The 27347-nt window shown below is 52.4% G+C and overlaps 1 protein-coding gene across 4 annotated transcripts in view; it reads right to left on the minus strand.

Moving 5' to 3' along the window:
* Positions 1–1724: 1724 nt before the first annotated feature.
* Positions 1725–27347, minus strand: part of LOC137367544 (matrix metalloproteinase-21-like) — an 86467-nt gene continuing 60844 nt past the window's right edge. For 3 of the 4 annotated variants that reach the window (XM_068028654.1, XM_068028655.1, XM_068028656.1), the window contains exons 7-8: positions 25061–25233; positions 1725–3594 (exon numbers count right to left, since the gene is read on the minus strand). In XM_068028654.1, coding sequence (XP_067884755.1) covers positions 3289–3594; positions 25061–25233 — 479 coding nt within the window. In that variant the 3' untranslated portion in view covers positions 1725–3288. The remainder of the gene's footprint in view (positions 3595–25060; positions 25234–27347) is intronic. The other variant, XM_068028658.1, reaches the window with a different exon arrangement.

Genomic DNA, 27347 nt, shown 5'->3' on the forward strand with positions numbered 1-27347 from the left:
TTACTATCGCTGAATCCCCCACTATCAACAGAGATTACCATTCACCAGAAACTGAACTGGAGTAGCCATATAAATACTGTGGCTACAAGAGCAGGTCAGAGGATAGGAATCCTGAGGCGAGTAACTCACCACCTAACTCCCCAAAGCCTGTCCATCATTTACAAGGCACAAGTCAGGAGTGTGATGGAATACTCTCCACTTGTCTGGATGGGTGCAGCTCCAACAACACTCAAGAAGCTCGACACCATCCAGGACAAAGCAGCCCGCTTGATTGGCACCCCATCCACAAACATTCACTCCCTCCACCACCAATGCAGAGTGGCAGCAGTGTGTACCATCTACAAGATGCACTGCAGCAATGCACCAAGGCTCCTTAGACAGCACCTTCCAAACCCATGATCTCTACCAACTAGAAGGACAAGGGCAGCTAATGCATGGGAACACCACCACCTGCAAGTTCCTCTCCAAGTCACACACCATCCTGACTTGGAACTATATCGCCGTTCCTTCACTGTCGCTGGGTCACAATCCTGGAACTCCCTCCCTAACAGCACTGTGGGTGTACCTACCCCACATGGACTGCAGTGGTTCAAGAAGGCAGCTCACCACCACCTTCTCAAGGGCAATTAGGGATGGACAATAAATGCTGGCCTGGCCAGTGACACCACATTGCATGAATGAATAAAACAAAATTGATCCTCAACGTCCCCTGAAACTAACTGTTCTAGGAAGATCCCAGTGATAGCTGTTTACTCGTAATTGGGACGCCAAACAAAAAAGGATAACTGACATCTTTCCATATTTTGTCTTTTTTTCTTCAAGAATTAGAAAGTATTTGGCCAAAGTATTCTTCATTTTGTTTCTTTTGTCACAAGCCTCTGCAGAGAGAATTTCTGTATTTTTTTTCAGAGTGAGTGTGTGAGGGGCTAATTTAAAAAGGGAACTTTCATATTTCAATCTGTGTTAATGCTTTGCTTTGTTACTAGATAAGTCTTGTTTTGATAATAAACTAATAATTTTGTTGTTTATTAAAGAAACCTGGTTGGTGTATTTTATTCCGGGATAAAGAGTAGACTCTATGATTGACCGAATTGGTAACTGGGTAAACATTTAAATATATGTTGTGAGCTGTAGAGAAATGGAACTCGAAATGACAGTGCAGTCCTCCTGCCTCAGTTGTAACACAGGGTAAATGTAGAGAAGATGCTTCCACTTGAAGGTGAGACCAGAACTAGAGGCCATAAATCCAATCGGGAATTCGGAAGAAACTTCTTTATCCAGAGAGTGATGAGAATGTGGGACTCACTACCATAGGCAGTGTTTGAAGTGAATAGAATTACATCGGATACACAGAACAGAAATAGGCCATTCGGCCCAACCAATTCATTCCGGAGTTTATACTCCACTCGAGCCTCCTTCTATCCTTCCTCCCCGAAATCTATCATCGGATCCTTCTATTCCCTTCTCCCTCATAATCTTGTGTCGCTTCTCCTCAAATATATCTGTACTATTCACCTGGCAGATCTAAAGGTTTTGTGGAACATTCTGGAAATACAGGACGCAGGTGACAAGTCGGAGAAACGCCAGTTGCAACACCTAACATTACAGCCATGAGACCGCACTCTGGCACCCATTGAACAGTCACCAGCTCTTCACCAAGACTACACCATTGCCCTGTGCAGTATTTGCCAAGTTTTATTATATACAATTTCCAAACCACCAAACCTAACCACTGTCAAATATATAAAGTCTTTGTGCAGCAGAATTTTACACGTACATTTGAGACCTGGATAGGATACAGGAGTAATCAGGTATCAATGAGATACAATTGTTGGGACAGTTTATCAAATCCAACCCATCCTCAACACACAGGAACTCCTCATCAACCACATTCCATCTCTCCTGACAATTAATCACTGATCAGAATCGTGGAGCAGATCTCCCAAATATTAAAAACAATTTAAAATTCATCACCATCACACTTCACTTCGAAAATAGTTTTGGTTAGATACAGAGTAAAGCTCCCTCTACACTGTCCCCATCAAACGCTCCCAGGACAGGTACAGCACGGGGTTAGATACAGAGTAAAGCTCCCTCTACACTGTAAAAAAAAAAGGGTTAGATACAGAGTAAAGCTCCCTCTACACTGTAAAAAAAAAACGGGGTTAGATACAGAGTAAAGCTCCCTCTACACTGTAAAAAAAAAAGGGTTAGATACAGAGTAAAGCTCCCTCTACACTGTAAAAAAAAAACGGGGTTAGATACAGAGTAAAGCTCCCTCTACACTGTAAAAAAAAAAGGGTTAGATACAGAGTAAAGCTCCCTCTACACTGTAAAAAAAAACGGGGTTAGATACAGAGTAAAGCTCCCTCTACACTGTAAAGAAAAAAAGGGTTAGATACAGAGTAAAGCTCCCTCTACACTGTAAAAAAAAACGGGGTTAGATACAGAGTAAAGCTCCCTCTACACTGTAAAAAAAAAGGGTTAGATACAGAGTAAAGCTCCCTCTACACTGTAAAAAAAAACGGGGTTAGATACAGAGTAAAGCTCCCTTTACACTGTCCACATGAAACACTACCAGGACAGGTACGGTACGGGGTTAGATACAGAGTAAAGCTCCCTTTACACTGTCCACATGAAACACTACCAGGGCAGGTACAGTACGGGGTTAGATACAGAGTAAAGCTCCCTCTACGCTGTAAAAAAAAAAGGGGTTAGATACAGAGTAAAGTTCCCTCTACGCTGTAAAAAAAAACGGGGTTAGATACAGAGTAAAGCTCCCTCTACACTGTAAAAAAAAAAACGGGGTTAGATACAGAGTAAAGCTCCCTCTACACTGTCCCCATCAAACACTACCAGGACAGGTACGGTATGGGGTTAGATACAGAGTGAAGCTCCCAATATAGAGGTGCTCATATTCAAAATGAATGACAGTGAAGTTCCCTTGTAATTCCCGTTGTTAACTGATGCTTGAGCTGCTGCACTCTAACCCTGTGAAATAGGTGTGTTCGGTGAACTTTGACAGAGGACTAACAGGCAGTAATGTTGAGCTCACCGCAGGTCCCTGGCCTGATGTTGGACAGACTGTGTGGCAGAAAACTACAACTGCAAAATATAAAACAGAACGATTTGAAGTGGGTCGAGCAGAAGTGAAATGTCTGAGGTCTCCACCGTCTGATCATTTTGCTGAGACTCTGTACGGCAATCTGCTTTGTCGCTGACAAGCGGAATGGAGTTAGTAAAATTCGGTGGGCCCTTTCAGAGAGCAGTGTCCCCTCTTTCCCTGCCCTACTGGCGTCCCGGTATTCTGGAACCATCCACCTCACAGATGTCATACCAGTGCTCAGCAACGCGACCCTGGGGCAGAAGGCCATTGAGAGGCAATGAGGCATTTCCCTCACGATCCCGTTCATTGACGACCCTCCAGTACACAGTATCCTTGAAGACGAACACGGCTGCATGGGTGTAGGAGTAATAAACCACGTCCAGGTTCCCCAGTGGGTGGTTGCCCCTGACAACGGGCGGGAACACGTCCACAATCCTCTTGGGATAGTCAGGCACCGTGCTGTTCAGGTCAACGCTAAAGACGGTCACCTGTGGATTACAACAGGATGGTCAATGCTCCAGTGACATTAACCCCTCGACCAGCTACAGTCCTGCTCAACTGATTGGCATCCTCCCGATTTATCAATCCTTAAAATCCCCCGACTTCGGGCCCAAACCCTTCCCCCTAATAAAGCTGCTCAAGCAAACTGAGCTCACAATTACAGAGCAGTTCATGTCCTCTCAGAGAGACAGTACTTGGGTGCAAAAACAAGAAATGCTGGAACCACTCAGCAGGTCTGGCAGCATCTGTGGAAAGAGAAGCAGAGTTAACGTTTCGGGTCAGTGACCCTTCTTCGGAACTGACAAATATTAGAAAAGTCACAGATTATAAACAAGTGAGGTGGGGGTGGGGCAAGAGATAACAAAGGAGAAGGTGCAGATTGGACCAGGCCGCATAGCTGACCAAAAGGTCACGGAGAAAAGGCAAACAATATGTTAATGGTATGTTGAAAGACAAAGCATTAGTACAGATTAGGTGTGAATATACTGAATATTGAACAGCAGCAAGTGCAAACCTGAAGAAAAACAACCTGAAAAAAACAGTGGGTAAGCAAACTAAGATGAAATGAAATAAATGCAAAAAAAGATTGTAAAAAATGTAAAAAGGAATGCAAAAAAAAAGGAAGAAAAAATAACTAAAAATGACTAAAAATGAAAGTAAAATGGGGGGCTGTCATGCTCTGAAATTATTGAACTCAATGTTCAGTCCGGCAGGCTGTAGTGTGCCTAATCGGTAGATGAGATGCTGTTCCTCGAGCTTGCGTTGATGTTCACTGGAACACTGCAGCAATCCCAGGACAGAGATGTGAGCATGAGAGCAGGGGGGAGTGTTGAAATGGCAAGCAACCGGAAGCTCAGGGTCCTGCTTGCGGACTGAGTGGAGATGTTCCGCAAAGCGGTCACCCAGTCTGTGTTTGGTCTCCCCAATGTAGAGGAGACCACACTGTGAGCAGCGAATACAGTATACTACATTGAAAGAAGTACAAGTAAATCGCTGCTTCACCTGAAAGGAGTGTTTGGGGCCTGGGATAGTGAGGAGAGAGGAGGTAAATGGGCAGGTATTACACCTCCTGCGATTGCAAGGGAAGGTGCCCTGGGACGGGGACGAGGTGGTGGGGGTAATGGAGGAGTGGACCAGGGTGTCGCGGAGGGAACGATCTCTTCGGAATGCTGACAGGGGAAGGGAGGGGAAGGTGCGACTGGTCGTGGCATCACGCTGGAGGTGGCGAAAATGGCGGAGGATGATCCTTTGGATATGGAGGCTGGTGGGATGAAAAGTGAGGACAAGGGGAACCCTGTCACGGTTCTGGGAGGGAGGGGAAGGGGTGAGGGTAGAGGTGCGGGGAATGGGTCGGACACGGTTGAGGGCCCTGTCAACCACAGTGGGGGGAAATCCTCGGTTGAGGAAAAAGGAGGTCATATCAGAAGCACCGTCATGGAAGGTAGCATCATCAGAGCAGATGCGTCGGAGACGGAGAAACTGGGAGAATGGAATGGAGTCCTTACAGGAGGTAGGGTGTGAAGAAGTGTAGTCGAGGTAGCTGTGGGAGTCAGTGGGCTTATAATGGATATTGGTAGACAACCTATCCCCAGAGATGGAGACAGAGAAGTCGAGGAAGGGAAGGGAAGTGTCAGAGATGGACCATGTAAAGGTGAGCGAAGGGTGGAAATTGGAAGCAAAGTTGATAAAGTTTTCTAGTTCGGGGCAGGAGCAGGAAACGGCACCGATACAGTCATCAATGTACTGGAAAAAGAGTTGGGGGAGGGGGCCTGAGTAGGACTGGAACAAAGAATGCTCGACATATCCCACAAAAAGACAGGCATAACTAGGACCCATGCGGGTACCCATAGCGACACCTTTTACTTGAAGGAAATGCATGGAGTTGAAGGAGAAGTTGTTCAATGTGAGAACAAGTTCAGCCAGGCGGAGGAGGGTGTTGGTGGATGGGGACTGGTTGGGCCTCTGTTCCAGGAAGAAGCGGAGAGCCCTCAAACCATCCTGGTGGGGGATGGAGGTGTAGAGCGATTGGACGTCCATAGTGAAGAGGAGGCGGTTGGGACCAGGAAACTGGAAATTGTCAAAATGACGTAGGGCGTCAGAAGAGTCACGGATGTAGGTGGGAAGAGACTGGACCAGCGGAGAAAAGATGGAGTCTAGATAGGAAGAAATAAGTTCAGTGGGGCAGGAGCAGGCTGACACAATGGGTCTGCCGGGACAGTCCCGTTTGTGGATTTTGGGAAGGAGGTAGAAGCGGGCTGTCCGGGGTTGCGGGACTATGAGGTTGGAAGCTGTAGAGGGAAGATCTCCAGAGGAGATGAGGTCAGTGACAGTCCTTTGGACGGTGGCTTGATGTTTGGTGGTGGGGTCATGGTCCAGAGGGAGGTAGGAAGAGGTGTCTGTGAGTTGGCGTTGAGCTTCTGCAAGGTAGAGGTCGGTACGCCATACAACAACAGCACCACCCTTGTCTGCAGGTTTGATGACCATGTCGGGGTTAGACCTGAGAGAACGGAGTGCCTCAAGTTCAGAGGGGGACAGGTTAGAGTGAGTGAGGGGGGCAGAGAAATTGAGACGACCAATGTCTCGCCGACAGTTTTCAATGAAGAGATCAAGAGCGGGTAAGAGGCCAGGGGGAGGGGTCCAGGTAGAGGGAGAATGCTGGAGGCGGGTGAATGGGTCTGCTGGTCGGGGGGAGGACTCCTGGTCGAAGAAGTGAGCCCGGAGGCGGAGGCGACGGAAGAAGAGCTCAACGCCTGTACTTGGCTGAGTGGGGAGAAGAGAGATTGGACATGTCAGACAGAGTGTCTAATCTTGTTTTTTTTTGTTCTTTCTTTTTTTTCTTTTCGCTCTATCTAATCCCATTTTTCTTTTCGTTTTTTTTTTGAGAAGCTGGCCTTTACACTCCAGGCACATTTTATATATTTTTTGTCAAGGGGGCCTTTATTCCTCAGGCCCCCTTCATATACATTTGATAAAATAACTTCATTAAAATTGAATCAAGCAAAAATTCAAATTAAAATGCCATTCTCGGCGTCGATGATGCACGCCTGCCCCTACGGTGCCCACCGGTCGCGGAAGGCCTCAAGCCAATCGGCAGACACCGCATGCTCCTTCTCCAGGGACACCCGGGCGTGAACGTAACCGCAGCAGAGTGGCAGGCTGTCAGCGCAGATGGACCCTTCTGACGGCCCGCAGCCTGGACCTGTGAATTGCCAACTTGGCCAGGCCCAGGAGCAGACAGACGAGGAGATCCTCCTCCCGGCCCACGCCCCTCCGCACTGGGTGTCCAAAGTTCAGGACCGTGGGGCTGAAGTGCAGCCAAAGCTTGAGGAGCAGCCCCTTCAGATACTCAAAGAGGGGCTGCAACCTCGCACACTCTGTATATACATGGAACACGGACTCGTCCAGGCCGCAGAAATTACAGGCTTCAAAGTCTATTGCACGGGACTGCCCTGTGCAACACCCTCCACCCCAGGTCCCCGATGTAAAGGGGGAGGACTCCCATGTAGCGAGAACTCCATCGTGGTTTCCTCTCACCGCCAGATGGCAACACACACTGCCAGGGCAGATGAGGGCGAGGAAGTGGAATGCTTGCAGGAGCAGCACGTGCAGGAAACCCCTCCGCACGGTGTGGAATGGCACGGAGGACATTTCCGAGAGGTGGCTTGGGTTGTGCGGGACCGGCTCCTGAGGAGGATTTCGGGGCCTGGGAGTTCGGGCCGAATGGGGGAGCCAGGAGCGCTCCTCACTCCCGAGCCCCCTCGTCACTCGCAGTGAGGGGTGTCCCGGGGACTTTGGCTACTCCTCCGCCTGCCAGTCCATCCCTGGAGCCGACTGCCCGGACAGCCAAGGCACTCTCCACCGGCAATGGGGGAGCGCCCTGACTGGAGGCGACCATGTTTCAGACTCTGAATAGATCCCGGTAAAAGACAGGCGCGGCTGTTGGTCTCCACCTGGAGCTGCGTATCGTCTTGAAGGCAATGCCCCAGCGGAAAAAATACGTCGCCAGCGCACACCATCTGGGAGGACGCTCGACGTACAGGTATCTCTGCAGGGTCCGAAGGCGGAGAGTCGCAGCCTGGGTGCGGACGCACACCAGCGACTGGCCGCCCTCCTCGATCGGGAGACTCAGGACCGCGGCAGAGACCCAGTGTTTCCTCTTGCCCCAGAAGAAATCGACGAGTTTCTTCTGGATCTTGGTGGCAAATGCAGGGGGCGGGGCCAAAGTGACCAACCGGTACCACAACATGGAGACCACCAGTTGGTTTATGACCAACGCTCGGCCCCTGTAGGAAAGCACTTGGAGCAGTCCTGTCCAACGCCCCAGCCGTGCGGTGACTTTCGCCTCCAACTCCTGCCAGTTTGCCGGCCAGGATTCCTCAGCGGGGCTGAGGTGGACTCCCAGATAGAGGAGGTGCGTGGTGCTCCACGCAAAGGGTGTCAACTCCTCCGGCAGGGAGTCCACCCGCCACTGACCCACCAGGAATCCGGAACATTTCTCCCAATTGATCCTCGCGGAGGACGCGGCAGAAAAGGTCTGCTGGCAGTCGCGCATCCTCCGCAAGTCAACGGGATCTGTGACCGCGAGGAGCACGTCATCAGCCGAGAGGACAACCCACATGACCAGCCCACGCAGAGCCAAACCTGCTAACCTCCTGCGAAGCAGGCAAGTGAATGGCTCTACGCAGATGGTGTACAATTGGTCGGACATGGGGCATCCCTGACGCACTCCTCTCCCGAAGTGAAGGGGCGCCATCAAGGACCCGTTAACTTTGACTAGACACTCTGTGGCGGCGTATAAAAGTTGGACCTTGGCCACAAAATGAATCCAGAGTCCGCATGTGCGCACAGTCCCGCAAAGGTAATCATGATCCACCCTGTCAAACACCTTCTCCTGATCGAGGGAGAGAAAGGCGACCGACAGACCAGTCCTCTGGGAAAGATGGATCAGGTCCCGGACCAGGTGGATGGTGTCCTGGGCAGCAGTTCTTAAGCAAGCGAAGATCGTCCCTCTTCGGCAGCAGGACGATGACCGCCCTGTGCCACATGAGGGGCATCTCCCAGAACGCCCTGAGGATCTCCATGGTCAACCCGTCCAGCCCTGGGGATTTGCCCCTTGAGAGCTACTGGAGGGTGTTGGTCAGCTCCGCCAATGTGAGCGGAGCCTCCAATCCTTCGGCATCCTCCGGCCTGACTTTCGGCAGGTCCTCCCACAAAACTCTGAGTCTGTCCTCGCTGGATGGATCCAGGAAGAACAACGCACTGTAATAGGTACGGACCAGCAGGCCCATTCCCTCTGGATCCGTGATGGAGGATCCGTCAATGGCCAGCAGCTCAATGAGCTGTTTACGGACCCCCTGCCATTTTTTCAATGCGTGGAAGAAGGGTGAGGCACGGTCCAAATCTGGATCCGTGACCTCACGTACACACCTTGGGACTATGAGCTACAGGTCCCTCAGTGCGCCCTTCTTTTCTTTGTACACCTGCCACAGGGCTGGGTCCGCGATGGCATGACTGAGACGGGACTCCAAGTCGAGCACCTCCCTCTCCAGGCACCCGATCTCGGCTTCCCGCCTCTTGGTCGACCCCTTCGCGTACTCCTGACAGAAGACGCGGATGTGAGTCTTGCCCACATCCCACCATAGCCTCAAGGAGGGGAAGCCCCCCTGCTTCCTTCTCCAGTCGGCCCAGAATTGACGGAACGAATCCCGGAATCGCACGTCCTCCAGCAGCCGGTTGTTAAAGTGCCAGTACGCGGACCCCGCCCACGTGCGGAGCGGAGTGAACTCCGCCCACACCAGGCGGTGGTCCGAGCACGGTACCAGCCGCATGGATGCCGCCGAGACACGGGAGACGTACGCCTGCGAAATGTAGAGGTGGTCGATTCGCGACCCCCCTCCTCCAGACCTCCACGTGAAGGCGCTGGAGTCGGGATGGAGATTCCGCCAGACGTCGACCAAGTTAAGGGAGCTGATCAGTCCCCTCAACTTCTCCACCGACGCTTGGCCGCGCTGGGGACCGGAACAATCCCTCACCTCGAGGGTACAGTTAAAATTCCCCCCGAGGATGATGCACGTGCTGCTATCGATGGAGCTCAAGAGAGCGGACACTTCTTCAAAGAAGCGCGCCGGGTCTGGGCGCGTACACGTTCACAAAGTGGAGCGGCACGCTACACAGGTGAACGGCGAGGTGGAGCAAGCGGCCCGGCACTAGCTCCTAACCCCCAAGATCTCCGGCTGAAAGGTCGGGGCCAACAAGATAGCCACCCCACTAGAAATAGGGGTGAGGTGACTCATGTAGACCCCACCCTGCCACTCCAGGAGCCAGGTGGCTTTGTCTCCCGGAACGGTGTGGGTTTCCTGCAGAAAGCTCACCGCGTATCTCCCTTCCCTAAGGACTGAGAGATTGTGAAATCTGCGGTGAGCCCCTCTGCTGCCGTTGATGTTGAGGCTGGCTATAGTTATCTTCATGGCAAAGGTACTTAAAACCCGTCACCAACACCTCACTGTGAGGAGGGAGCGGAAGTGCACCTGGCCTTCCATTCCCCCAGCAACCCATTGAGGAACACTTTAAACCGGCGCCTCTCAACCAGTTTCACACCCACAGCCTTCCCTCCCTTCTTGAGGGCGGCACGGATGGACTGGATGATCAGCACCAAACTTGACCACTGACCGAGGGCCAGCTGAACTTTATTGGGGTAACCTCTGCATGCCACGAGCAAGTCCCAGAGTTTGGCGGTGGGGATGAGAGGAGACTCGGTGGGAGGCACGAAGGAATCCACTGCTTCACTGGCGATGGATTCAAGGTTGTCCACCGTGCCCCACACTGAGTCCCCATCCACCTCCGGGTCGTCACTGCCTGCGGCCGACACACCCACCACGCTCTGTCACGATCTCCCCCTCCGCAGGATCGATGGCGGAGGAGTCCTGTCTGGGTTCATCTACTGGGCTGGAGGCTATGGGCACCAGCAGTCCAGGACTCCCCTCCACCTTCAGCCCCAGGCCAGTGAATGGCCCAAGGCAGATGGTAGTTCCTGACTCCGGAAATCCACCTGGAGCTGGGACCAGAGGCGGGGAGAGGAGGCCATCTCCCGCCCCACCAGCGCCCACAGTCCCAGCAGACGGGGAATTCTGCAAATTGGCCTCTGGGTTGGGCACATCCTGGGCGGCAGCATCAGGCTGCTGGGAGGGTTGACCCTCACAGGTCTCGAGTCCACCCAGGACACCCGACCCATCGGCCAAAGGAGACACTTCTCCCGTGGGGTCCGCAGGCTCACCCACCACAGGCGAGCCCTCTCCCTCCTCATTCGGAGTTGTCAAATTAACAGGGGCTTTCCCCACTCCAGCCTGAGGGACAGAGGGCCGCCACTTAGGGCTCGAGGCCCTGATGGTGCTGGTGATGGGGGAAGCCCGAGGACTCGCGCCAGGAGATGGACCCCGCAACTCCTGGCCCTCTTCAGAGCGGGGCTGCCTGCACCTCTTATTCAGGTAGGGGCTCAGAGACTTCCATCTCAGTTGAGGCCTCTGCTTCTACCTCCACACCCCCTGCCCAGATCCCTTGGGCCCAAGCTCAGCCGTGGGGCAGGTGGGCTCCCCTGGATTGGGCCTAGGGCTAAGCTCATTCTCAGGTTGTTGTTCTGTGTCCAGGGGGTGCGCCTTCAGGTGTTTTGGCTTGCGCTGTGCCTTCCTTCCACCCAGACAGGTCTCCCCTCCCCATTGGAGGCTATGAAAACCACCGCCCCCAGAACCACCTGAGCGGTGGTGGTTGCAGGTGTTGGGTGAGTAGGGGGAGGGGCAGTGGCAGTGGCGCCACCCTGTGCAGCCGAGGTGGAGTTGGCAGCCCAGAGGTTGAGGCAGCTCTTCCGATCATGCCCCACCCGCTTGCAGGCATGGCATCGCGCCCCGTCCGAGGTCCAGAAGATGTGGTAGGCCGCCACCTGGAACTCAACATTAAACTGGCCCTCTGTGACCTCCTCCCATGCCAGCTGCATATAGAGCTGGCGGCGGAAGGAGTAGACAGGCCGGAGGCTGTTCTCCTGAATACCGAGCGGAACTGGGGTGATCTCCGACCTCACCTCCCCCAGATGGAGCAGGTGGAGGAGGAGGAGCTCACTGGGAATGAAGGGCGGGACATTTGACAACAGAGGGTCCACTGACAGGAAGGTCACCCCCACCCCTCCCCCACACAGTGAATCCCTTCCTTACGACCAGGGACGCCGCCCGCTTGGTCTTCAGGAGAAACACTGCCTTCCCGTACATCTTTGAGGCCGCCCACAATGGCCGAGGGACTGACAACCTCAGCCATTGCCTTTATACATGCCTCAAGGCATGGGGTAGAAGAGTTACACCCACTGTGTATTGAGAGAGAGAGAGAGAGAGGGGTAAAATAATGATCAAATATAACGAGAGTGGTCCTAAAGGAAGAGTGCTAAATTGGGGGAAGGCCAACTATACCAAAATTCGGCAGGACCTGAGGAATGTAGATTGGGAGCAGCTGTTTGAAGGTAAATCCACATTTGATATGTGGGAGGCTTTTAAAGAGAGGTTGATTAGCGTGCAGGAGAGACATGTTCCTGTGAAAATGAGGGATAGAAATGGCAAGATTAGGGAACCATGGATGACAGGTGAAATTGTGAGACTAGCTAAGAGGAAAAAGGAAGCATACATAAGGTCTAGGCGGCTGAAGAAAGACGAAGCTTTGGAAGAATATCGGGAATGTAGGACCAATCTGAAATGAGGAATTAAGAGGGCTAAAAGGGGTCATGAAATATCTTTAGCAAACAGGGTTAAGGAAAATCCCAAAGCCTTTTATTCATATATAAGGAGCAAGAGGGTAACTAGAGAAAGGATTGGCCCACTCAAGGACAAAGGAGGAAAGTTATGCATGGAGTCAGAGAAAATGGGTGAGATTCTAAACGAGTACTTTACATCGGTATTCACCGAGGAGAGGGACATGACGGATGTTGAGGTTAGGGACAGATGTTTGATTACTCTAGGTCAAGTCGGCATAAGGAGGGAGGAAGTGTTGGGTATTCTAAAAGGCATTAAGGTGGACAAGTCCCCAGGTCCGGATGGGATCTATCCCAGGTTACTGAGGGAAGCGAGAGAGGAAATAGCTGGGGCCTTAACAGATATCTTTGCAGCATCCTTAAACATGGGTGAGGTCCCGGAGGACTGGAGAATTGCTAATGTTGTCCCCTTGTTTAAGAAGGGTAGCAGGGATAATCCAGGTAATTATAGACCGGTGAGCCTGACGTCAGTGGTAGGGAAGCTGCTGGAGAAGATACTGAGGGATAGGATCTATTCCCATCTGGAAGAAAATGGGCTCATCAGTGATAGGCAACATGGTTTTGTGCAGGGAAGGTCATGTCTTACCAACTTAATAGAATTCTTTGAGGAAGTGACAAAGTTGATTGATGAGGGAAGGGCTGTAGATGTCATATACATGGACTTCAGTAAGGCATTTGATAAGGTTCCCCATGGTAGACTGATGGAGAAAGTGAAGGCGCATGGGGTCCAAGGTGTACTAGCTAGATGGATAAAGAACTGGCTGGGCAACAGGAGACAGAGAGTAGCAGTGGAAGGGAGTTTCTCAAAATGAAGACGTGTGACCATTGGTGTTCCACAGGGATCCGTGCTGGGACCACTGTTGTTTGTGATATACATAAATGATTTGGAGGAAAGTATAGGTGGTCTGATTAGCAGGTTTGCAGACGACACTAAGATTGGTGGAGTAGCAGATAGTGAAGGGGACTGTCAGAGAATACAGCAGAATATAGATAGACTGGAGAGTTGGGCAGAGAAATGGCAGATGGAGTTCAATCAGGGCAAATGCGAGGTGATGCATTTTGGAAGATCCAATTCAAGAGTGAACTATACAGTAAATGGAAAAGTCCTGGGGAAAATTGATGTACAGAGACATTTGGGTGTTCAGGTCCATTGTTCCCTGAAGGTGGCAACGCAGGTCATTAGAGTGGTCAAGAAGGCATACGGCATGCTTTCCTTCATCGGACGGGGTATTGAGTACAAGAGTTGGCAGGTCATGTTACAGTTGTATAAGACTTTGGTTCGGCCACATTTGGAATACTGCGTGCAGTTCTGGTTGCCACATTAGCAAAAGGATGTGTTTGCTTTGGAGAGGGTGCAGAGGAGGTTCACCAGGATGTTGCCTGGTACGGAGGGCGCTAGCTATGAAGAGAGGTTGAGCAGATTAGGATTATTTTCATTAGAAAGGCGGAGGTTGAGGGGGGACCTGATTGAGGTGTACAAAATCATGAGAGGTATAGACAGGTTGGATAGCAAGAGGCTTTTTCCCAGAGTGGGGGATTCAATTACTAGGCGTCACGAGTTCAAAGTGAAAGGGGAAAAGTTTAGGGGGGATATGTGGGGAAAGTTCTTTATGCAGAGGGTGGTGGGTGCCTGGAACGCGTTGCCAGCAGAGGTGGTAGACGCGGGCACGATAGCGTCTTTTAAGATGTATCTAGACAGATACATGAACGGGCAGGAAGCAAAGAGATACAGACCCTTAGAAAATAGGCGACATGTTTAGATAGAGGATCTGGATCGGCGCAGGCTTGGAGGGCCGAAGGGCCTGTTCCTGTGCTGTAATTTTCTTTGTTCTTTGTTCTTAATAATTGATATTGTAAGGAGTGAGAGGCAAAGAGGAAGAGGCTGAGGCTGAGGCAGAGGAAGGCCAGGAGGAATCAATCTTTGTAGTTGCAATATCGATCAGTCTTAACACCGGTCGTCTGGTTGGAGGAGGGTGATGTCTTCACCTGGGAGAGCCGAAGCTGCCCAAACACACCCTTTTCCAGGTGTTATTGCACAACAATAAAGTCTCTTCACCCAGGCAGCTCCCGCTGTCCCTGGCCTAATGGTTGGGTTGCGGAGGGAGCTCCCGATTCGATGCTAACGACACAGGAACCCCCTACTGAAACAGGCAGACCCACCTGGTCTTATAAAATTCTAAGGGGGCTTGACAGGGTAGATGTCGAGAAGATGTTTCCACTAGTGGGGGAATCTCGAACTAGGGGACATAGTTACAGAATAAGGGGGCACACATTTAAAACTGAGATGTGAAGGAATTTCTTCTCTCAGAGGGTGGTGAATCTCTGGAATTCTCTACCTCAGAGAGTTGTGGAGGCTAGGTCACTAAATGTATTTAAGGAGGAGGTAGATAGATTTTTGAAATCTCGGGGGAGTCGAGGGTTATGTGGAGCAGGCCCGAAAGAGGAGTTGAGGCCTGGGACAGATCAGCCATGATCTTATTGAATGGCGGGACAGGCTCGAGGGGCTGAATGGCCTACTCCTGCTCCAACTTCTTGTGTTCTTATGTCTTCTTCCTTCCCCTTCTGTCCCCCCTCCAACAATCAAATACAAAAAAACTGCAATGTTAAACCCAATTCACAGAGGAGCTTTCAGCTCCTTTGTCTTCCTGTTCCTTTTCCTTGTTGACAGAAGAAGTGGAAAAATCTTCCTTTTAGCCTCTGTCTCTCTCTCTCTCCCTGCAGCGGTTTTACAGCTTCCAACTCCCAGTCCACAACCAGCAGTCAGCTGAGACTCGTTGTGCACCCAGCAGTCAGCGGTCCCAATTAGGCAGCAGCCAACTTGTTTTTTTTCTTGAGAATAACAGCCTAGAAGGGTCTTCCCACATATCATGAAACTTACTGATTTGAGCTCTAACCCTTTTGTTTTCTTTTCTTTTAAGGCCCCTTTTATGTACTATTTGTTGAAGGGGTCTTTATTATTCAGGCCCCCACTCATATGAATCTAACCTGCTTTTTTTTCTTTTTCTTTTTAAAGGGAGCATTACTCTGTATCGCACCTGTTTTCTTTTTCTTCTTTTTTTATTTTTATAAGGTGGCCTTTATACCCCAGGCCCCTTTTATATTTTTCATGTCGAGGGGGCCTTTATTCCTCAATACATATTTACATTTTTAAAATAACTTTATTAACACCAGATAATTAATCAAAAAACTCAAATTAAAATGCCATTTTCGGCATCAACAATGCACTCCAGTCCCTGCGGTGCCCACCGGTCGCGGAAGGCCTCAAGCGTACCGGCGGACATCGCATGCTCCTCCTCCAGGGACACCCGGGTGCGAACGTATCCGCAGAAGAGCGGCAGGCAATCGGGGAGGTCGGACCTGTGAATTGCCACCTTGGCTAGGCCCAGGAGCAGACCGACGAGGAGATCCTCCTCCCGGCCCATGCCCCTCCGCTCTGGGTGCCAAAGATCAGGAGCGTGGGACTGAAGTGCAGCCAGAACTTGAGGAGCAGCCCCTTCAGATACTCAAAGAGGGGCTGCAACCTCGCACACTCCGTATAAACATGGAACACGGAATCGTCCAGGCCGCAGAAAGTATCTCCCGCTCCGCCAGCACCCACAGGCCCAGCAGATGGGGCAGCATTCTCAGTTATAACCGGGTCCGGTGTCTCCTGGTTGGTGGTGGACTCCGGCTGGGAGGGCTGACCGTCTGGGGCCTCGTCCTCCCCTTCACTCAGGGCACCCGACCCAGTAGCAGTGGCAGAATGGGCATCCCCAGGCTCCCCCACCACAAGCAGGGCCCCACTTACTCCTTCAGGAGGGGTCTCAAGTACCGGGGCCTTCCCCTCCCCTCCATCCTGAGGAATAGGGAGCTCCTGCCTGGACTTTGTAGCCTTGGTGGTGGCGGTAGGGGAAACCTGGGGACCCAAAACAGGAGACAGCTCCCCTCCAACAGTTGGGCCCTGCGCCTCAGGGCCCCTCGTTACCTCTGTGGAGGGGTGCCTTCTCCTCTTTTTCCCACTAGGGCGCAGAGGCTCAGAGTCATCAGAGGCCTCCGCCTCCGCACCCTCCTTCTTTTTAGTCACCCTGGGCCTGAGCCCAGCCCTGGGACAGGTGGATTCCGAGAGAATGGGCTTTGGGCTGAGATCAGGCTCGGGTTGTTTCAATGTGTCCAGGGGACGCGCCTCTTGATGTTTCTTTTGCCTCCGTGTCTTCCTTCCACTCGAACGGGCACTCCCCTCCCCGCTGGAGGCTGTGAAAACCAAAGCCTCTGGAACCAACTGATGGATGTGTGGGGGGAGTGGGAGGACCCTGGGATGCCGAGGTGGAGCTGGCGGCCAGGAGGTTGGGGCAGTTCTTATGAACATGCCCCACCCCCTTGCAGACGTGGCACGGCGCCCTGTCCGAGGTCCAAAAGACGCGGTAGGCTGTCCCCTGGAACTCCACATTAAATTGGCCCTCCGTGTCCTCCTCCCGCGCCAGTTGCATAAATAACTGGCGGCGGAAGGAGTAGACATGTTGGAGGCTGTGTTCCCGAAGACCAAGCCGGACTGGGGTGATCCCCGACCTCACCTCCCCCAGATGGTGCAGGTGGGGAAGGAGGAGCTCACTGGGAATTAAGGGCGGGACATTTGATAACAGTATCCGCTGCGCAGTGGGCCCCTAGAGGGTCCACCGGCAGGAAAGTCCCACCCACAGTGAGCCCTTTATTCAGGGCCAGGGACACGGCCCGCTCGGTCTTCAGGAAGAACACAGCCTTCCCGTACATTTTTGAGGCTGGCACAATGGCCGAGGGGCCAACAACCTCGGCCATTGCCTTTACACAGGCCTCTATAGACATATTGGGGTGGGGGTAGCTCTTTACCCCATGGCTTGAAGTAATTAATTTAAAAGGTGACGGGGTCACACGGGCGGCCGCAGAGGCTACAGCCGCATAAGTATGAGAAGGCCCCGCCACCAGTGATGATGGGCTTGCCATGGTTCAAGAGCCAAACCCACCCCCAAATTGCAGGCAAACAAACAAACAAAGAAACCAACGAGGAGGTTTGGGGAGAGGCTGAGGGTATACAGGAAAGGGGAAAGACAGGCTGCAAGCAATGACTTTGCTTTTTTTTCTCCTTAAAGGGTGGTACTCAGAGCACTGTAAACACTCCTGGTCTTCTGGTCTTCGGGTTGTGGGAGGGGTCTTCACCTGGGTCAGCCGAAAGCTGCCCAGGCTCTAGTTCGATCCTTATGTCTCTATAGCCAAGCAGCTTCAGCTGACTCAGGCTGGGCAATTGGGGTGGGGAGGGAGCTTCCCTGCAACTTTAGTGCAACTGCACAGCTCCCTGCAGAATTGTACAGCCCCCACCCCTTGTTCTTCTGGCCTCTTCCACCTCCCACAACAGTCCAAATGAAATAAGAGTCTGGTGCTCGAGACCCACCTCGAAATACAGCCTTATTCCAAATTCTTTCCTCTGCAGCAAAAGTTGTTGAAAGGTTTTTGCAGTTCCCTCCTCAGCTCTCCCTCTCCAGCAACTGACTACAGCACTGTCAGCTGCACCTCGTTGAGGCACTCAGTATTCCCAATCACAGAGGAGCCAATCCCCGTTTTTTTAAATTCCAGGTGTGGTCTCACCACTGCCCTGTTGAATTGTTGTACAAATTTGAAATACGTGCTGTACCTGTCCTGGGAGTGTTTGATGGGGACAGTGTCGAGGGAGCTTTACTCTGTATCTAACCCCATGCTGTACCGGTCCTGGGAGTGTTTGATGGGGACAGTGTCGAGGGAGCTTTACTCTGTATCTAACCCCATTTTTTTTTTTTTTCTAACCCCGTTTTTTTTTTTTACAAGGTGACCTTTATACCCCAGGCCCCTTTTATATTTTTCACATCGAGGGGGCCTTTATCCCTCAGGCCCCCTTTATGTACATATTTACAGTTTTAAAATAACTTTATTAAAACAGATAAATAAACAAAAAACTCAAATTAAAATGCCATTCTCGGCGTCGACGATGCACTCCAGTCCCTGCGGTGCCCACCGGTCGCGGAAGGCCTCAAGCGTACCGGCGGACACCGCATGCTCCTTTTCCAGGGACACCCGGGCGCGAACGTAACCGCGGAAGAGGGGCAGGCAATCGGGGAGGATGGAACCCCCGATGGCCCGCAACCTGGACCTGTGAATTGCCACCTTGGCCAGGCCCAGGAGCAGACCGACGAGGAGATCCTCCTCCCGGCCCAAGCCCCTCCGCACCGGGTGCCCAAAGATCAGGAGCGTGGGACTGAAGTGCAGCCAGAATTTGAGGAGCAGCCCCTTCAGATACTCAAATAGGGGCTGCAACCTCGCACACTCCATATAAATGTGGAACACGGACTCGTCCAGGCCGCAGAAAGTACAGGTGGCCTGGGAGTCCGTGAACCTACTTAAAAGCCTATTGCACGGGACTGCTCTGTGCAGCACCCTCCACCCCAGGTCCCCGATGTAAAGGGGGAAGACTCCCGCGTAGAGAGACCTCCATCGGGGTTTCCCCTCGCCGCCAGATGGCAACGCGGACCGCCAGGGCGTGTCCGGCCGGCTGACGAGGGCGAGGAAGTGGAGAGTGTGCAGGAGCAGCCCGTACAGGAAACCCCTCCGCGCCGATTAGAATGGCACGGAGGGCATTTCCGAGAGGCGGCTCGGGTTGTGCGGGACTGGCTCCCGAGGAGGGTTTCGGGGCCTGGGTCCGATGAGCAGTTCCGGCCGAGCGGGGATCAGCTCGGCCGGGATTGCTCCGCACTCCCGAGCCCCCTCGCCACCCGCAGTGAGGGGCGTCCCGGGGGTTCCGGCTACTCCTCCGCCCGCCGGACCGTCCCCGGAGTCGGCCGCCCGGACAGCCGAGGCGCTCTCCTCCGCCGGCGGGGGAGCGCCCTGACTGGAGGCGACCATGTTCCAGACTCGGAAAAGATCCCGGTAAAAGACAGGCAACTCCCTCAGAGAGGCGCGGCTAACGGACTCCACCGGGAGCTGCGTGTCGTCTTGAAGGCAGTGACACTGGCGGAAAAAATACGTCGCCAGCGCACACCATCTGGGAGGACGCTCGACGTACAGGTATCTCTGCAGGGTCCGAAGGCGGAGAGTCGCAGCCTGGGTGCGGACGCACACCAGCGACTGACCGCCCTCCTCGATCGGGAGACTCAGGACCGCGGCAGAGACCCAGTGTTTCCTCTTGCCCCAGAAGAAATCGACGAGTTTCTTCTGGATCTTGGTGGCAAATACAGGGGGCGGGGCCAAAGTGACCAACCGGTACCACAGCATGGAGGCCACCAGTTGGTTTATGACCAACGCTCGGCCCCTGTAGGAAAGCACTCGGAGCAGTCCTGTCCAGCGCCCCAGCCGAGCGGTGACTTTCGCCTCCAACTCCTGCCAGTTTGCCGGCCAGGCTTCCTCAGCGGGGCTAAGGTGGACTCCCAGATAGAGGAGGTGCGTGGTGCTCCACGCAAAGGGTGTCATCTCCTCCGGCAGGGAGTCCACCCGCCACTGACCAACCAGGAGTCCGGAACATTTCTCCCAATTGATCCTCGCGGAGGACGCGGCAGAAAAGGTCTGCTGGCAGTCGCGCATCCTCCGCAAGTCAACGGGATCTGTGATTGCGAGGAGCACGTCGTCGGCGTAAGCCGAGAGGACGACCCGCATGGCCGGCTCGCGCAGAGCCAATCCCGTCAACCTCCTGCGAAGCAGGCACAGGAAGGGCTCCACGCAGATGGTATACAATTGGCCGGACATGGGGCACCCCTGACGCACTCCTCTCCCAAATCGAACGGGCGCCGTCAAGGACCCGTTAACTTTGACTAGACACTCTGCGGCGGCGTATAAAAGTTGGACCCGGGCCACGAAATGCGGCCCGAGTCCGAAAGCGCGCAGAGTCCCGAAAAGGTAATCGTGATCCACCCTGTCGAACGCCTTCTCCTGATCGAGGGAGAGAAAGGCGACCGACTGACCAGTCCTCTGGGAAAGATGGATCAGGTCCCGGACCAGGTGGATGTTGTCCTGGATGGACCGGCCCGGGACCGTGTAGGACTGGTCGGGGTGGATCATGTGGGCCAGCACGGAGCCCAGGCGGGTAGACATAGCCCGGGCAAAGATCTTATAATCCGTGCTGAGGAGGGAGACCGGACGCCAGTTTTTAAGCAGGCGGAGATCGCCCCTCTTCGGCAGCAGGACGATGACCGCCCTGCGCCACGAGAGGGGCATCTCCCCGGTCGCCAGGCTTTCCCCCAGGACCCGCGCGTAATCGTCCCCCAGGACGTCCCAGAACGCCCTGAGGAACTCCACGGTCAACCCATCCAGCCCTGGGGATTTGCCCCTCGAGAGCTGGTGGAGGGCGCCAGTCAGCTCCGCCAACGTGAGCGGAGCCTCCAATCCTTCGGCGCCCTCCGGGCTGACCTGCGGCAGGTCCTCCCACAAAACTCTGCGCGCATCCTCGCTGGACGGATCCGGAGAGAACAACGCACTGTAATACGTCCGGACCAGGAGGCCCATTCCCTCCGGATCCGTGATGGAGGATCCGTCGTCGGCCAGCAGCTCGACGAGCTGCTTACGGACCCCCCGCCATTTTTCCAGCGAGTAGAAGAAGGGAGAGGCGCGGTCCAAATCTTCCAGGATCTGGATCCGCGACCTCACGTACGCGCCTCGGGACCCTATGAGCTGCAGGTCCCTCAGCGCGCCCTTCTTCTCTTTGTACGCCTGCCACAGGGCCGGGTCCGCGACGGCATGACCGAGGCGGGATTCCAAGTCGAGCACCTCCCTCTCAAGGCGCCCGATCTCGGCTTCCCGCCTCTTGGTCGACCCCTTCGCGTACTCCTGACAGAAGACGCGGATGTGAGTCTTGCCCACATCCCACCATAGCCTCAAGGAGGGGAAGCCCCCCTGCTTCCTTCTCCAGTCGGCCCAGAATCGACAGAACGAGTCCCGAAATCGCACGTCCTCCAGCAGCCGGTTGTTAAAGTGCCAGTACGCGGACCCCGCCCGCGTGCGGAGCGGAGTGAACTCCGCCCACACCAGGCGGTGGTCCGAGCACGGCACCAGCCGCATGGAGGCCGCCGAAACGCGGGAGACGTACGCCTGCGAAATGTAGAGGCGGTCGATTCGCGACCCCCCTCCTCCAGACCTCCACGTGAAGGCGCTGGAGTCGGGATGGAGATTCCGCCAGACGTCGACCAAGTTAAGGGAGCTGATCAGTCCCCTCAACTTCTCCACCGACGCTTGGCCGCGCTGGGGACCGGAGCGATCCCCCACCTCGAGGGTGCAGTTAAAATCCCCCCCGAGGATGATGCACTCGCCGCTATCGATGGAGCTCAAGAGAGCGGACACTTCTTCAAAGAAGCGCGCTTGCAACGCGCCGGGCCTGGGCGCGTACACGTTCACAAAGTGGAGCGGCACGCTACCCAGGCGAACGGCGAGGTGGAGCAAGCGGCCTGGCACTAGCTCCTTGACCCCCAAGATCTCCGGCTGAAAAGTCGGGGCCAACAAGATAGCCACCCCACTAGAAATAGGGGTGAGGTGACTCATGTAGACCCCACCCTGCCACTCCAGGAGCCAGGTGGCTTCGTCTCCCGGAACGGTGTGGGTTTCCTGCAGAAAGCTCACCGCGTATCTCCCTTCCCTAAGGACTGAGAGATTGTGAAATCTGCGGTGAGCCCCTCTGCTGCCGTTGATGTTGAGGCGGGCTATGGTTATCTTCATGTCAAAGGTACTTAAAACCCGTCACCAACAGCTCACTGTGAGGAGGGAGTGGAAGTGCACCTGGCCCTCCACTCCCCCAGCAACCCATTGAGGAACACATTAAAACGGCGCCTCTCAACCAGTTTCACGTCCGCGCGCTTGCCCGCTATCTTAAGGGCGGCACGGACGGACTGTATGATCAGCGCCAGATTCGACCAACGGTCGAGGGCCAGCTGAACTTTATTGCGGCAACCTCTGCAAGCCGCGAGGAAATCCCGGAGTTCCGCCGTGGGGATGAGAGGAGATTCGGTGGGAGGCACGAGGGACTCCACCACCTCACTGGCGATGGAATCAAGATCATCCTCCGTGCCCCGCACCGAATCCCCATCCTCCTCCGGGTCGTCACCGCCAGCGGCCGACACATCCACCACACACTGTGGGGCGGACGTCCCGGCCGCGCCAGCTGGTCCCGCCTCCGTCACGATCCCACCCCCAGGATCGATGGCGGAGGAGTCCTCTCTGGGTTCTATTGTGAAACTGGAGCCTGTAGGCACCAGCGGTTCAGGATCCCCCTCCACCTCCATCCCCAGGCCAATGACTGGTCCAGGGGAGACAGAAGTTCCGGACTCCGGGAAACCAGCCGGAGCCGAGACTGGAGGCGGCGAGAGGAGGCCATCTCCCGCTCCGCCAGCACCCACAGGCCCAGCAGATGGGGCAGCATTCTCAGTTATAACTGGGTCGGGTGTCTCCTGGTTGGTGGTGGACTCCGGCTGGGAGGCCCGACCCTCTGGGGCCTCGCCCTCCCCTTCATTCAGGACACCCGACCCAGTAGCAGTGGCGGAATGGGCGGTTTCCCCAGGCTCCCCCACCACAAGCAGGGCCCCACTTACTCCTTCAGGAGGGGCCTCACGTACCGGGGCCATCCCCTCCCCTCCATCCTGAGGAATAGGGAGCACCTGCCCGGACTTTGCAGCCTTGGTGGTGGCGGTAGGGGGCACCTGAGGACCAGAAACAGGAGGCAGCTCCCCTCCAACAGATGGGCCCTGCACCTCAGGGCCCTGTGTTATTTCTGTGGAGGGGTGCCTTCTCCTCTTTTTCGCACTTGGGCGCGGAGTCTCAGAGACCTCCATGTCATCAGAGGCCTCCGCCTCCGCACCCTTTTTTCCTTTTTTAGTCACCCTGGGCCTGAGCCCAGCCCTGGGACAGGTGGATTCTTTGGGAATGGGCTTTGGGCTGAGCTCAGGCTCGGGTTGAGTCAAAGTGTCCAGGGGACGCGCCTCACGATGTTTCTTTTTTCCCCGCGTCTTCCTTCCGCTCGGACGGACGCTCCCCTCCCCGCCAGAGGCTGTGAAAACCACAGCCTCCGGAACCGACTGAGCGGTGTCTGTTGGATGTGCGGGGGGAGTGGGAGGAGGTGCTGTGGAACCACTCTGGGCCGCCGAGGTGGAGCTGGCGGCCGGGAGGTTGGGGCAGTTCTTCCGAACATGCCCCACCCCCTTGCAGACGTGGCACCGCGCCCCGTCCGAGGTCCAAAAGACGCGGTAGGCCGTCCCCTGGAACTCCACATTAAATTGGCCCTCCGTGTCCTCCTCCCGCGCCAGCTGCATAAATAACTGGCGGCGGAAGGAGTAGACATGTTGGAGGCTGTGCTCCCGAAGACCAAGCCGGACTGGGGTGATCCCCGACCTCACCTCCCCCAGATGGTGCAGGTGGGGGAGGAGGAGCTCACTGGGAATGAAGGGTGGGACGTTGGACAACATTATCCGATGCGCAGTGGCCCCCAGAGGGTCCACTGGCAGGAAGGTCCCCCCCACAGTGAGCCCTTTACTCAGGGCCAGGGACACCGCCCGCTCGGTCTTCAAAAAGAACACAGCCTTCCCATACATCTTTGAGGCCGCAACAATGGCCGTGGGGCCGACAACCACGGCCATTGCCTTAACGCAGGCCTCAATAGACATGTTGGGGTGGGGATAGCTCTTCACCCCATGGCTGCATGTCAATAATTTAAAGGGTGACGGGGCCACGTGGGCAGCCGCAGAGGCTACAGCCGCATAAGTATGAGAAGGCCCCGCCACCAGTGATGATGGGCTTGCCATGGTTCAAGAGCCAAACCCACCCCCAAATTGCAGGCAAACAAACAAACAAAGAAACCAACGAGGAGGTTTGGGGAGAGGCTGAGGGTATACAGGAAAGGGGAAAGACAGGCTGCAAGCAATGACTTTGCTTTTTTTTCTCCTTAAAGGGTGGTACTCAGAGCACTGTAAACACTCCTGGTCTTCTGGTCTTCGGGTTGTGGGAGGGGTCTTCACCTGGGTCAGCCGAAAGCTGCCCAGGCTCTAGTTCGATCCTTATGTCTCTATAGCCAAGCAGCTTCAGCTGACTCAGGCTGGGCAATTGGGGTGGGGAGGGAGCTTCCCTGCAACTTTAGTGCAACTGCACAGCTCCCTGCAGAATTGTACAGCCCCCACCCCTTGTTCTTCTGGCCTCTTCCACCTCCCACAACAGTCCAAATGAAATAAGAGTCTGGTGCTCGAGACCCACCTCGAAATACAGCCTTATTCCAAATTCTTTCCTCTGCAGCAAAAGTTGTTGAAAGGTTTTTGCAGTTCCCTCCTCAGCTCTCCCTCTCCAGCAACTGACTACAGCACTGTCAGCTGCACCTCGTTGAGGCACTCAGTATACCCAATCACAGAGGAGCCAATCCCCGTTTTTTTAAATTCCAGGTGTGGTCTCACCACTGCCCTGTTTAATTGTTGTACAAATTTGAAATACGTGCTGTACCTGTCCTGGGAGTGTTTGATGGGGACAGTGTCGAGGGAGCTTTACTCTGTAACTAACCCCATGCTGTACCGGTCCTGGGAGTGTTTAGAGCTGCTTCAGCCCTTGGTGTTGGTTTCAGATTGTGATGGAGGTTGGGAATTATTGATAAGCATTACAATTAATGGAAGGACCAGCTGTGGTAACATGGGATTGAGGAGGATATAAATGAGTCAGAGATTACAGATACTCACATTGAAGCCTTTGAAGAAATACACACAGTGATCCCTTTTGTCAAAGTAGATGGTGTCGATGGGACCCTCAATCCCTGGAAACCCATGTGATATGGAACGGGGATAGCGATTGCCTTGCGGGTCTTCAGTGTAAACTCTGTCATTGTCATTGTCGTATTGCCAGTACATGGTCCCTATGACCGGAATGAAAGAGCACAGTGAGGCCCGTACAGACTCCATCAAGTTGGTGAACACAGTATGGGACTTCGCCATAATGTACCAATCTCTGCCCTGGACATCATTATAGTTTATTCCATTATCCCTTCAGAAACACATAGTATTTAAAGGGGCAATGTCTGCACGGATACATTACACAGAATTACATAGAGTCCAGAGCACAGAAACAGGCCATTTGGCCTGATATATCTCTGCTGGAATTTCTGTTGTTCATGAGCCTCCTCCCAATCCTCTTCAGCTCACCATAACATAGAATCCGAGAATAGTACAACACAGAGGGAGGCCATTTGGCCCATCGAGTCTGCACTGACTCTTTCAAAGAGCAATCCAGTTAGTCTCTCTCTTCTCTCCTTCAAGTAATCCTCAAATTCCCTTTTGAAGGCTACTCTTGAATCAATTTCCACCTCCCTATTGGGCAGGGTAGTGTGTTCCAATTCCTAACCACTCGTCTAAAGAAGTTTTTCCTCGTGTCACCTCTGGTTCTTTTGCCAATCACCTTAAATCTGTGGCCTCTGGTTCGCAACACTTCTCCTTCCTCTATCTAAACCCCTTATGATTTTGAACACCTTAATCAAATCTCCTCCTCTGCTCTAAGGAGAGCAACCCCAGCTTCTCCAGTCTATCCACGTAACTGTAATCTTTGGAAGTATTCTCGTGAATCTTTTCCATACTCTCTCCAAAGCCTTCACCTCTTTCCTCAAACATAGCACCTAGGATGAGACACAATACTCCAGCTGAACTAGTGTTTTATATAGTGTTTTATATAGTGAACTAGTGTTTTATATAGTGAACTAGTGTTTTATATAGTGTTTTATATAGTGAACTACTGTTTTATATAGTGAACTAGTGTTTTATATAGTGTTTTATATAGTGAACTAGTGTTTTATAGAGTGAACTAGTGTTTTATATAGTGTTTTATATAGTGAACTAGTGTTTTATATAGTGTTTTATATAGTGAACTAGTGTTTTATATAGTGAACTAGTGTTTTATATAGTGTTTTATATAGTGAACTAGTGTTTTATATAGTGTTTTATATAGTGAACTAGTGTTTTATATAGTGAACTAGTGTTTTATATAGTGAACTAGTGTTTTATATAGTGTTTTATATAGTGTTTTATATAGTGAACTAGTGTTTTATATAGTGAACTAGTGTTTTATATAGTGAACTAGTGTTTTATATAGTGTTTTATATAGTGAACTACTGTTTTATATAGTGTTTTATATAGTGAACTAGTGTTTTATATAGTGTTTTATATAGTGAACTACTGTTTTATATAGTGTTTTATATAGTGTTTTATATAGTGAACTAGTGTTTTATATAGTGAGCTAGTGTTTTATATAGTGTTTTATATAGTGAACTAGTGTTTTATATAGTGAACTAGTGTTTTATATAGTGTTTTATATAGTGAACTAGTGTTTTATATAGTGTTTTATATAGTGAACTACTGTTTTATATAGTGAACTAGTGTTTTATATAGTGTTTTATATAGTGAACTAGTGTTTTATAGAGTGAACTAGTGTTTTATATAGTGTTTTATATAGTGAACTAGTGTTTTATATAGTGAACTAGTGTTTTATATAGTGAACTAGTGTTTTATATAGTGTTTTATATAGTGTTTTATATAGTGTTTTATATAGTGAACTAGTGTTTTATATAGTGAACTAGTGTTTTATATAGTGTTTTATATAGTGAACTACTGTTTTATATAGTGTTTTATATAGTGAACTACTGTTTTATATAGTGTTTTATATAGTGTTTTATATAGTGAACTAGTGTTTTATATAGTGTTTTATATAGTGAACTAGTGTTTTATATAGTGTTTTATATAGTGAACTACTGTTTTATATAGTGAACTAGTGTTTTATATAGTGTTTTATATAGTGAACTAGTGTTTTATAGAGTGAACTAGTGTTTTATATAGTGTTTTATATAGTGAACTAGTGTTTTATATAGTGTTTTATATAGTGAACTAGTGTTTTATATAGTGAACTAGTGTTTTATATAGTGAACTAGTGTTTTATATAGTGTTTTATATAGTGTTTTATATAGTGTTTTATAGTGTTTTATAT

The sequence above is a fragment of the Heterodontus francisci genome, chromosome 1 (genome assembly GCF_036365525.1).
Source record: "Heterodontus francisci isolate sHetFra1 chromosome 1, sHetFra1.hap1, whole genome shotgun sequence".
Lineage (NCBI taxonomy): Eukaryota > Metazoa > Chordata > Chondrichthyes > Heterodontiformes > Heterodontidae > Heterodontus > Heterodontus francisci.